At 34.4% G+C, this 13812-nt stretch overlaps 1 protein-coding gene across 1 annotated transcript in view; it reads left to right on the top strand.

Moving 5' to 3' along the window:
• The window catches only part of LOC136028353 (microtubule-actin cross-linking factor 1-like), a gene marked incomplete in the record, with an annotated part of 451602 nt that overhangs the window by 418272 nt on the left and 19518 nt on the right, over positions 1–13812 (top strand). The window contains 2 exon segments of the mRNA XM_065706142.1: positions 5183–5300; positions 11914–12095. Coding sequence (XP_065562214.1) covers positions 5183–5300; positions 11914–12095 — 300 coding nt within the window.

Raw genomic sequence — 13812 nt, 5'->3', positions numbered from 1 at the left:
ATGGCACTTGGTATTAACCAAGTGACATATAGCAATCGCCAATTCTGTCGGTCTGTCTGTCTGTCTGTCTGTCGGTCCCGGTTTTGCTACTTTAGGCACTTCCAGGTAAGCTAGGAAGATGAAATTTGGCAAGCGTATCAGGGACCCGACCAGATTAAATTAGAAATAGTCGTTTTCCCGATTTGACCATCTGGGGGGGGGAGTAGAGGCCGCTTAATTCGCAAAAAATAGAAAAAATGAAGTATTTTTAACTTATGAATGGGTGATTGGATCTTAATAAAATTTGATATTTTGAATGATATTGTGTCTCAGAGCTCTTATTTTAAATCCTGACCGGATCTGATGACATTGGAGGGAATTGGAGGGGGAAACCTAAAGTCCCGGTTTTGCTACTTTAGGTACTTCCAGGTAAGCTAGGACGATGAAATTTGGCAAGCGTATCAGGGACCAGACCAGATTAAATTAGAAATTCGTTTTCCTGATTTGAACATCTGGGGGGAGGGAGTGGGGGGCCGGTTAATTCGGAAAAAATAGAAAAAATGAAGTATTTTTAACTTATGAGCGGGTGATTGGATCTTAATGAAATTTGATGTTTGGAATGATATTGTGTCTCAGAGCTCTGATTTTAAATCCCGACCGGATCGGATGACATTGGGGGGAGTTGGAGGGGGAAAACCTAAAATCTTGGAAAACACTTAGAGTGGAGGGATCGGGATGAAGCTTGATGGGAAAAATAAGCGCAAGTCCCAGACACATGATTGACATAATCGGAACTGATTCGCTCTCTTTGGGGTAGTTGGGGGGGGGGAGTAATTCTTAAAAATTAGAAGAAATGAGGTATTTTCAACTTGCGAACGGGTGATCGGATCCCAATGAAATTTGATGTTTAGAAGGATATCGTGTCTTAGAGCTCTTATTTTATAACCAGAATAGATCCATTCTCTTTCGGGTAGTTGGGGGGGGGGGGTTAATTCTGAAAAATTAGAAAAAATGAGGGATTTTTAGCTTACGAACGGGTGATTGGATCTCCATGAAATTTGATATTTAGAAGGATATCGAGTCTCAAAGCTCTTATTTTAAATACTGACCGGATCTGGTGACATTGGGGGAAGTTTGGGGGTGGGGAAACCTAAAATGATGGAAAACGCTTAGATTGGAGGGATTGGGATGAAATTTAGTTCGAAAAATAAGCAGAAGTCTTGCATACGTGATTTACATAATTGGAACGGATCCGCTCAATTTGGGGGGGGGGGGGGTAATTCTGAAAAATAAGAAAAAAGACGTATTTTTAACTTACGAAGGAGTGATCGGATCTTCATGAAACTTCATATTTAGAAGGACCTCGTAACTCAGATATCTTATTTTAAATCTCAACCGGATCGAGCGTAATTGGGGGGGGGGGGCAGTTGAGGGGACCGGAAATCTTAGAAAATACTTAAAGCGGTGAGATCAGGATGTAACTGGATGGGAAGAATAGAAACCTGTCTAAGATACGTGACTGACATAACTGGACCGAATCTTCTCTCTTTGGTGGAATTGGGGGGGGGGTATTTTGAAAATTGAGGTATTTGTAACTTACGAAAGGGTGACCAGATCTTAATGAAATTTGATATTTAGAAGGATCTTGTGCTTTAAAGTTCTAATTTCAAATTCCGACCAGATCCTGTGACATTCGGGGGAGTTGGAGGGGGAAACCGGAATTCTTGGAAAACATGAAAATTGGGGTATTTTTATCTTACGAATAGATGATCGGATCGTAATGAAATTTGATTTTTAGAAGGAATTCATGTCTCAGAGCTCTTATTTCAAATCCCGACCAGATCTTTTGACATTGGGGGGAGTTGGAGGGGGAAATCTTGCAAAAACACTTGGAGTGGCGGAATCGGGATGAAGCTTGGTGGATAGAATAAACAAATGTCCTTGATACGTGATTGACAGAATCGTACTGGATTCGCTCTCTTTGGGAGAGTTGGGGGGAGGGTTCAGTGATTTGGCGAGTTCGGTGCTTCTGGACGTGCTGGGGCGATGAAAATTGGTAGGCATGTCAGGGAGCTGCACAATTTGACTTGATAAAGTCGTTTTCCCAGATTCGACCATCTGGGGGGCAAAAGAGAGAGGAAAAATTAGAAAAAATTAGGTATTTATAACTTACGAGTGGGTGATCAGATCTTAATAAATTTTGATATTTAGAAGGACTTTGTGACTCAGACCTCTTATTTTAAATCTTGGCCGGCATTAAGCCTCTTATTTTCCTTTTAAATCAATCTATTGATTCATAGAATTTTGTTAGAGCTCATACCATATGATCTCTTGGCTCTTAGCTCTTCTCGCCTCGTCACAAGTGCCATATGAGCTCTTAGCTCTTGTTCTTCTTTTTTTTTTTTGTCGAACATGTCGAATGATCTTCCGAGTTTATCAAGTTGGAGAAGGAAAATATAGGGTTACTGCTTTTTTCTTCTTTTTTTTTGTCGAACATGTCGAACGATCTTCCGAGTTCATAAATTCGGAGAAGAGAAATATAGGGTTAGTGCTTTTCTTTTTCTTTTTTTGTTGAACATGTCGTACAATATTCCGAATTCATCAAGTCAGGGAAGAAAAAATAGTGTTAGTGCTTTTTTTTCTTCTGTTTCTTGTCAAACACGACGAACAAAATTCCGAGTTCATCAATTCGAAGAAGGAAAATATAGGGTTAGTATTTCTTATCTGTTTCTTCCTTAAAAGATCAAGAAATTCCGTGGTAGACCGAAGTAGTCTACCGCAACAAAACAAAAAAAAATCTAAAAAATTAAAAAATAAAACACGGGCTCTATGTTTGGCATACGCTTATTACGCCTGTATAAAACTTTACGTAAAAAAATGGTAAAGCAGGAGAAAAAAGTATATCAGAGAATTTAAACCCCATAAAAATCTAAATTAGCTAGGCTGGAAAATATGGCTTAACTATGACCAGATTTGGAGGAAGTAATCTGACTGGAACAAAAATGCACATTTCAAACCAAATTCCGAGTTCATCCTGATGGAGAAAGAAAAATGTAGGTATAGTTCTTACTTCACTACTTCTTTTTTCTGCAGGATTGTGCAGCAATAAAGATTTTTTACCGCTTATTACCAAAAAAATTAATAGGGCTCCAATGACTACCATGTATTAAAAAGACTACCATGAACTTAAACTTTTTTTTCAGCCTAGTTGTCGACTTTTTAGATCAGGATATAACAGGATATAAACAGGATTTAAACAGGATATAAACGACAAGTACAAAATGTCCTCATCGAGTCAGGAACACCGGTTTTTGTTCTTTTACTTCATTTTTTTTTGTGCAGCATGGGTGTGCATAATAATTCCTTTTTTCATTATTTTTTAAGATATTGGTAAGTAGTAGAAGAAAAGATATCCAAAAAAGCCCCCCAAAGATTTTGGTATCTTACACTAGCTAAAAGCTGCAGTATGACCAAACTGGGAATAAAAAAAACAAAATGGGCTTGAAGAACCAAATTCTTAGTCTATCGAGTCGGAGAAGGGAAATATGTGGCTAGGGATTCCTCTTCTTCTATTTTTGTCCCTGCTGGAATGTACAGCAATAAAATTTTTCGTACTTGTCGAATACACTTGTTAAATGGATTTTCGCCCTCATCAGACTGGAGAAAATCTCTTTTGGATTTATTCTTTGTCTTGTTCTTTTTTCGTGCAGCATGGCTTACCAGTAATAACTGGTTTTTTGTAGGTGATTATAAAATAATAATATGTAGTTAAAAAAAGAAATTAGTGAATTCAGCCCCCCTTCCCCCAATGAAAAGAAGTAGGGCTGCACTGTGACCAGATTTGGTAGAAGTCACATAACAAGAATAAAATGCACTTGTGAAACGTAATTCAAAGCTCATCAAATCGGATTAGGAACAAATAGAATAAGATTCTTCTTCTCCTATTTTTGCTTTTTGTGCAGTCATTACTGATGTGATATGCAGCAATAATGACTTGTTCATCATACCTGATTTAAGGTGATACTGAGTGGTCGGATGAAAGTTATCCGACTAATTAACATAGATCTTGTTCATTATCGTTCGTTAGTTTTAAGGTTCATTGACGGGAAAGTGCCAACAACTGCACTTCGACCAGACTGCACTAGGAAGAGAACTTTAACCTCTGATTTATATATATATAACTATATATATAAAAATAAGTTGTCTGTCTGTCTGTGGATCAGGTGACGTCATGTTTCTGTGTCGGCTGACGTCATGTTTTCGACTGACGAAATTACAGACCGGGACATCGGGACAAAAATGACGACCGGGACACCGGCACATATGGAATATAAATGACGACCGGGACACAAGGAATGTTCGATTAGCAATCACCATCAACAAAGCACCGGGATACAAATGACGACTGGGACACAGGGAGTATAAATGACGACCAGGACATAAGTAAAAAAAAATTAAAAACTAAAAAAAAGGTAAAAACTACAAAAAACTAAAAAGAAAAAAAAACTAAAAACTAATAAAAAACTAAAAAAGCTAAAAAGCTAAAAAAAAAAACTAAAAAAGAAAATAAATGAAAAAGGAAAAAAAAAAGAAAAATAAAGGAGAAAAACAAAACTAAAAAAAAATAAAAAAAGGTAAAAAACTAAAACCTAAAAAAAGACCAATTTAAAAACGAATGTATATACAGACCGGGACACAAATGACGACCGGGACACCGGGACATGACGACCGGGACACAGGGACACAACTACAACAGGGACGCCGGGGGGCTCAGGGGGATATATAAATGACGATGGCGACACAGGGAATCGTCGATTAGCAATTACCATCAAAAAAGCTCAAGGGCAATCATTAGAATCATGAGGTATAGATCTGAATACGGATTGTTTTCCCATGGACCATTATATGTTGCATGTTCAAGAGTCGTTAAACCTGACATTCTATTTATATGCACAGACAATGGGACAGCCAAGAATGGTGTATATTCGCAAGTTTTACGTAGTTAAAAACATATATATATATATATATATATATATATATATATATATATATATATATATATATATATATATATATATATATATATATATATACTACAATATATATACTACATATATATATATATATATATATATATATATATATATATATATATATATATATATATATATATATATATATATTATTTTTTTTTGCATTTCAGTTTGGAGAAAGTCAGAAATTGCGTTTGGTTCGCATTCTTAGATCCACTGTAATGGTCCGAGTTGGAGGGGGCTGGGTTGCTTTGGATGAGTTCTTGGTTAAGAATGATCCTTGTAGAGGTAAGCTTTTATTTCTGTGTTATTATTTATTATATGACAGTTCAAAAATAGAATTCAAACCAGAAGTAATTATTTTATTTGTTATTTGAAACGTTAGTTTTTTTTATACATTGAAACATGAATAATAAAAGAATAAATAAAATGCTTAACAATAAATAAGTAACCATGATTAATAATCAAAGTAATTAATAATTAAAAATGCTGTAGATATGATCTTACGTGCGTAAACGCACGCTTGTTTTTCTCAGAATTAGTTGTATTAGATTTGTATTAGATTATTTCAGAATTAGATTTTAGGAAAATAATATTATTATGCCATTATAAGTTTATATTATTAGTTATATTACTACTTGAAATATATTGTTAATTTCATACGATAAGAATAATATTATATTACTAATTTTTACAATAATATAAGAATATTTATATAACAATATTAATCAAAGTATAAAATTATGGGTCTGTGAGGTAGATCGTGGAGGACTACTATTACTTTTGCTCTACGTAATATTACTGTTTTGATTTATCTTGGTATTTCATTAAAAAATATTATTCTTATAACTTTTTTTTGCTATTATTCTGTACAGTTTTCTAATGTTTTGATATATTCTATGTCCTATATTTATATTTCATACATGTTCTATATGTATCTATCTATTCTATTCTAATATTCTATTCTAATTCTATCTATCAATTTTAATATTCTATATAAACCAAAATTCAATTACAACCCGACCATCAATATGGACTAAATCGAAGATTTTAGGCAACGAATACCAAATTTCTTTTTTATTTCTATAATGTATTGAGGGTAATTACATGGTTAGAAAAAGAAAAAGAAAAAAAGAGAAAAAGAGAAAAGAAGAAGAAAAGAATTGTCTTCCTATACAATAGGAAGTTTATTTATAAATAAACGAGCACTTGAACGAGGTCTTGACCTTACTTATCAATCTAATTACATCTATGTAATGATCTATCTAATGAAATATTCCCAAGTGATCACCTACCATTAGGGCTCCTCAGAGCAATACCACCTGCCTAAATGGGCTTTGACGCTTTAATTTTCTTACCCGGTGAGATGGGGCATCTACCATGAAGCTCTTTTGTGGTATCCCTGTATTAGGTAGAACCTGTGAAATAACTGATTACTAGTAAAATTATTCAAAAACACGTACAAAATAAGATTGGCACTATCCATATTAGATTCCCATAAGTCTGCGAAACCTTAATACAAAACTGGAACAAATACACACTACGGGCCGGAGGTGGGTAAGAAAACAAAGTGCTTTATTGGCTTCTGGGACCAATTATAAATATAAAGTCCTTCTAGCTGGTCTGGAAACCCTTATGTATACAAAAAGTCCAAACGAAAAATATAAGAGAAATTATACTAAAATTTCCTTCAGTATGTCTTATAATTTTTTGTATATTTACCTAAAAGTTCATTATGCAGAAAATTAATTTTTTTAATTGCCAACTAATTTTATTGGCAGAAAAAGCTCTCAAGATCAATTTTTGGCTAAGCGTTTGAAATATATTTTTTCTATGTATTTTTGTATAATTTTTTTTCAATAGTGTTTTACCTCACAGACCCATAATTTTATACTTTGATTAATTAAATAAAAAAAAAACAAGTTTTTTTAAATGAAAGTAAGGAGCGACATTAAAACTTAAAACGAACAGAAATTACTCCGTATATGAAAGGGGCTTTTCCTCCTCGACACCCCGCTCCTTGCGCTAAAGTTTTTTATTGTTTTAAAAAGTAGAGTTGCGAGAAAGAATCAAACTTTAGCGCAAGGAGCGGAGTGTCGAGGAGGAAAAGCCCCTTTCATATACGGAGTAATTTCTGTTCGTTTTAAGTTTTAATGTCGCTCCTTACTTTCATTTAAAAAAACTTGTTTTTTTTTTATTTAATTTCTGAAAGTTTTTGAATTAATGCATGTCTGATTTTGGCTCTCCGTACATAAATTACTAAAATGAAATTTGCATATTAATTCTTTTTTTGGCTAAATGGCTTTCTCTTAGTTTTGATCAGACGATTTTGAGAAATAAGGGGTGGGGAAGGAGGTCTAGTTGCCTTCCAATTTTTTGGTTACTCAAAAAGGCAACTAGATCTTTTAATTTTTAACGAACGTTTTTATTAGTAAAAAAAAACGTAACTTAAGAATTAACTTACGTAACAAACGTACATAACTTACGTTACGTTTTATCCCAATTCTTTAAGAATGACCCCTGAATCAGAAAGGCCGTAGAATAAATAGTTGAAATTATTTAAAAAAATTTTAGCATAAAGAGCGAAGTATTTATATCCTCCTAAATACCTCGCTCTTAGTGCTAAAGCATTTTTAGAACCCTACATATGCGTAATAATCTCTGTTCGTTTTAAGTTTCAATGCATCTCCTTACTTTCAATTGAAAAAACTTTTTCATGTTTATTTTTCATTGTTTTTTTTATAGTAATGCTAGAAAGTCCTGCGCCCTTTTCATTGAATTTCTCTTCCCCCATGAAATACTCCTCCAAGGAAAGATCGTCCCATATAGCCCCCTCCCCTGAACCCCACACCCAAACCCAAAAAATCCCCCTGATAACATCAGTACACTTCCCAGTAACCATTACTGTATGTAGACATTGGTCAAAGTTTGTAACTTGCAGCCCCTCCCCCAGGCACTGTGGGGGGTAAGTCATCCCCAAAGACATAGTTATTATGGTTTTCGACTATGCGGAACAAAATGGCTATCTCAAAATTTTGATCCGTTGACTTTGGGAAAAAATTGAGCGTGGGAGGGGGCCTAGGTGCCCTCCAATTTTTTTGGTCACTTAAAAAGGGCACTAGAACTTTTCATTTCCGTTAGAATGAGCCCTCTTGCAAAACTCTAGGACCACTTGGTCGATACGATGACCCCTGGAAAAAAAAACAAAAAAAAACAAAAAAACAAATAAACACGCACCCGTGATTTGTCTTCTGGCAAAAAATACGAAATTCCACATTTTTGTAGATTGGACCTTGGAATTTTTTCTATAGGGTTCTCTGATACGCTGAATGCGATGGTGTAATTTTCGTTAAGATCTTATGACTTTTAGGGGGTGTTATCCCCTATTTTCCAAAATAAGGCAAATTTTCTCAGGCTCGTAACTTTTGATGACAAAGACTAAATTTGATGAAACTTATATATTTAAAATCAGCATAAAAATCTGATTCTTTTGATATATCTTTTAGTATCGAAATTCCGTTTTTTAGAGTTTCGTTTACTATTGAGCCGGGTCGCTCCTTACTACAGTTCGTTACCACGAACTGTTTGATATTATTATTTAAATATTCTAATATATTATTGTAAAAATTATTAAATAATATTATTGTTATTATATGAAATTAATAATATATTTTAATTATCAAATATACTATATATTTTATTTGTAATTGTTGCAAATTCTTGCATACCTAAATAGTTGGGAATAAATCTGTATATACTTTTTACGCTAATTTGACGAAGTTCGTTCTAAGATGTATTAAAGACCATTAGACATTTGAAGTGCATTATGTCTATTCTTAAGCGCACTTGTCCATTTACAAGGACATAAGAAAAGACCTAAATTTCTAAAAAAAAATTCTTTCTACCTGTTGATGGGAGCATTAAAATCAGAACCAAATATTCATCAAAATCAGATAAGAATATTTTCTTGTGTTTAAATATTATTCTATTAAGAAAATAGTAAAAGCAGTAAACTGAATTAACAATTATCGAAGTATTGAAATAAAAAAAGATAGTGGTTAATAAAACGACAGTAAAAGAGGCTTAACATAATTTTCCAGTCCAAGTATCTGACTCAACACACTAGTTTTGACTTAGTAAAGAGCGAAGTACCTCCCCTGTTTTGTTTTGTGTTTGTTTATTTGTTTCTTTTAAGAAACATCCACAAAATTTGCCAAAAATAAAATGTGCACTTTATTATTTAGTTAAATATGCACTTTAAATTTAACAATTTTTTTACGTAAATATTTTGCCGTATGGAGCCGGTTGGACGAAACTGACTGTCCCTAGCCTAACACAAATTATATAAACATAACATGTAGACTGACTTTTTTTTTCGTCTATAAGATGGTTTCAGCGGACCTTTATCACGTCTGATCTGATGTTGTTTATCATCAAGACAGTTGATTTCTAGCTCTTGCATTGTAGTCAGCTCGAGTATATTAGTCTAGTTTTCTTTTGTGCCATGCCACTGTTTTAAATACTATGTTACCTTTGCATGCAGAATGGTTAGAAACTTATTTGCCTGAAGTTTTGCTAGTTTTTTTCAGTACCTTTTCCTTTCTAAAACAAGCTAATTTGCCAAAAGTATGTATTCCCCCATTCAACTCTCCTCATAAGAAGTATATATTCCCCCATTCTACTCTCCTCGTTAGAAGAGTTCATTGACCTCCAAAGAAGGTTTTAACAGTGCAGGTCAAATTGGATTAGGTGTGTTTGTTTTGATGTACGGACCAAAGAGTGTGGGTAACTTATAAAATGGAAACTGGCGCTAGTGTTGCCAAAAACCATCAACGCCATCCAGTGTTTGACGACACTTGATATTTTTTCAAATTGTGTAATCGTTTCTCTGTCAGGAACTGAGATCAGACTCTTAGTGAGATCTACAATGGTAAAATTAGTGGGATCTATTCTAATGTTATCAACTACACAAATTAAAATAATAATTCTTATTATTACACCAAAAAATACCTTGTCAAACGCTAGATGGTGTTCAGAGTTGTTTTGTCAACACTAGGGCCAGTTCCCACTATTGTAAGTTACTCTTTGGTGTAGACTGAAAATACTTCTCGTTCATCGATTCAATTTACCTGTCACTGAAGAAATTTACGGAATGGTGACATAATCACTACTGACAACGAATTAGCTTGAAGGTAAATACTTTCTTGAAATACTTTTCAGTAAATACTTTTCTTGAATACTTTCTTTCTTTCTAAATACCAAATAGAAAGGGGTGCTATGGAGTCATTTATCGTAAAATGTAAAGTAATGTACTAGTATTTGCGTGAAAAAATCGAATTTCTACTTTTAATAAGTATATTTTGTCTTACCTTTGACCTTAGTTTCTCCTGAGCCATTGATGATGCATAGGAGGTCGACGAATTCTTTCCACTCCTCCCAGAGCCGCGCTGCAGCGGTGGCGTCTTCCCATTACTAGTGGGGGGGGGTACTAGGGAAGTTTCACCCTTCCTTAGATCCCGGTTCTAAGTTTGCCGTAAGGTTTGTCTTCTTGGACGGATTTGTCTTCTTTGGCCATTTGATATCCGAGCGCTCCAATGAAAGTGGCTTTATTGCTTACGAAGGGCGTGTCCCAAGTATGTCCACCTCTACTTCCTAAAAACAGCAATAATAACTGGCTGGCTTGTCCTGCCCTGAATTTCAGAATTCCTGACATTTAACTGCAAACAGACTGTTATTTATGATTTCAAATTTAAGAATTTTCAAATGGATTTAATCTTAAATCCATTTAATCATTTAATCATCAAATTTAAGAATTTTCAAAGAGATACACTTTGAGATTCTGAAAATATACAACTACCGTATAAACAATATTGCCATCAAAGTTTACCTGCCCCAAACGAGATGTCATCGGTGAACCATCTACTGGTAAATCTCCTCCTCCACCGGAAAGAAACGTTAAAAAACTTACTTATGTGTGCCGATAGCAGGTGCATTACGCTATACTTCCTGAAGAACAAGCAGTGATGTCAATTCACGGAATACAGGAGAAGGTATGGTTTGTTTGTTTTTTTTTTCAGCGAAAACACGGAAAGGGCCGTTTTAGGTGGGCAAGAATCCCCCCTCCTGCTGAAGGCCATGAGAACAAGGGTCCTATTTTTGCCCCAAATAAGATATCATCAGTGAACCATCTACTGGTACATCTCCCCTCCAGCAAAAAAACGCCAAAAAAATTACTTATGTGTACCGATGGCAGGTGCATTACGCTATACTTCCTGGAAAACTAGCACTGGCGTCAATTCACGAAGGAGGGCTGTTTTTTTTTTTTTTTTTCAGTGACAATTCAGAAAGGGAGTTACGTTTCTCATTATCGTGAGATACGTTACGTTTCAGTTACTGAAACGTAACTTCACTACTAGTCTACGTAACGACAGTTACTAGTCGTTACTCTTCAGTTACGTTTCTCATTATCGTGAGAAACGTAATTTTTTTGTAATATAGGAGGTAAGACATCCTCCCACCCTCTCCCAACCGAAGTTAATGAGAGCATGGGTCCTATTTTGCCCTCGGGTGGCTCTTACTACCCTTATGCCATGGTGTAACATTGTTTTGTTAACCTAGTAGTTTTGGCTACCCTTCAAGACTTTTTGAAACCTGCTTTACTTGATACTTTCTTTGACAGGAACGCTAATACTTCCTTTACCTCCCAATATCCCTTTTAATAATACCCTAATGTCTCCTCTGATAGTAACGCTTCTTGAGTGTTTGATTTTATATAGATTTTTGCTTTTGTTTTATATTACTTTTATTAAAAAATAAATAGATGTTAATAGCATGCTTGTGAATTTGTTTTGCATTTGTTTTTGCTTGTTTAATTTGCATCTTTTATTATTTACTTTACCAGCCAAGGGACGAACAAATATTGAGCTGAGAGAGCAGTTTATCCTCGCTGATGGAGTTTCACAAGGCTTGACCCCATTCAAAACTCGACCAAACGGGTCCTTTTCTGGTCCGTCTGGAGCTCAAATGACTCCCGGAAGAGCATCCCAGTCCTACTCTCTCCCCACTGCTGGTCCAATTATGAAGGTGCTTTTCTTTTTTATGTTTCTAATTTTGCATTGTTTTTTTTTTTTGCTTCTTTTTTTATATGCTCGTTTTTGGCGCTTTAAGTTATTAAATGGCCTATATATATATAGGCGCACTTCGAAATATATATATATATATATATATATATATATATATATATATATATATATATATATATATATATATATATATATATATATATATATATATATATATGTATATATATATATATATATATATATATATATATATATGTATATATATATATATATATATATATATATATATATATATATATTTAGAAGTGCGCCTAATTTTGTGGTAGGTGGCTTTTTTTTTCTTTCGGCCATTAATGACTAGAACCTTTTTTGGCAAGAACCATGATAACATCATTCAAGCATCCTTATCTTCAGTAATATGTTACATATGGCTGAAGGGAAAGGATTTGATGGCAAAAGGATTGTTCTTGTAAGAGAAAGAAGCATTTTTCATATAGTGGTTCTGTCCAGAATGTAGACATTTGCCCTATTTACGGATTGTCAAAAGGAATTATTTTTTCGTATTTAAACAGTTGTGAGCTTAATTTTTTCCTGCTCATTGTTTCCCCATCTGTTCGTTAACCAATATTTACCTACCCATATAGAAAATATTAACTAGTTTGTCCACCATAGCTCACGATATTCTACTTGAATTGATGCCAATATTCGAGCATATCCGATTGCAACAGGACACGTTTCCGTGTTCGTACTATGGCTGTGTGACGTCAACACTTGGACGACATTCCTACGCAGGAGTAACGGTATGCTTGAGTGGTAGACTCGTGTTGCATGAATTCCTAGTTCCCTTCAATGTGTTTTTGTGTTTGCATTTCACTTTAGTGTTCTTTACATAATCTCTTCTCGCAGATAGGAATTCTTTCTTCTAACTTGCCATTACTTTCAGTTACTTTGTTTTTTGTTGTTTTTTTTTGTTTTTTATTGTTATTACGAGTATACATTTAAAATAGCTTGTTGGCAACTCTTTAGTTGAAAAAAAGGCAATAGATGACCGTTCAAAATGATTTTGGACCTAGTTTCATGACGCGTTTTTCCTTCGGTGGGAAGGAAAAGCTTTAGACTCTCTTGTCAATGGGTATAAGCTTTATTTCAAGTTGCAAATTTGTAGAGACATGCGGTCATGATTATATTCAAGTTATTAATTACGGCTAGCATTTACCTTGTTTATTAAATTTATTACTCGGAGGAAGGATTTATAGTACTTTCTAGCTAACACTTGGTTCGTTTTTATTTTTTATACAATGTCATTTTTTCCTAAGGTTGGTGGTGTACACGGGTTCGTCGTGGTTGGTATAAAAGTTATTTCAGAATACATACCAAATCCGGGAGTTTTTTGGAGGAGGACGGGGTCTATTGGGTTGATGAGGGCATTAAAAGCAGAACCAGGCACGAATTTCTTTTTGGATTTTCTTCATAATTTGCCACTCCTCGTAAAAAAAGGATGTATTTCAATAGTAACCAAAACACATCCAAATGGCTCACTAAACTGATAGTCTATCTGAATTACCCTTACAGTATGCCTATCTGCCTTAGTGTTGCCCTGGGATGATATACTATCATCAAGAATTGAAAATAACTATCTTACTCTGAAAAAGTTGTGCCAGTTTCCCCTCTTAAAGATACCATCTGTCTTGGCATTGTTCCAATTAGGCTTTCAAAAC

This window comes from Artemia franciscana, chromosome 6 (genome assembly GCF_032884065.1).
Source record: "Artemia franciscana chromosome 6, ASM3288406v1, whole genome shotgun sequence".
Taxonomy (NCBI): Eukaryota; Metazoa; Arthropoda; class Branchiopoda; order Anostraca; family Artemiidae; genus Artemia; species Artemia franciscana.
Note: the sequence above shows the minus strand (reverse complement) of the source record. Positions and strands in the feature narration are given on the sequence as shown.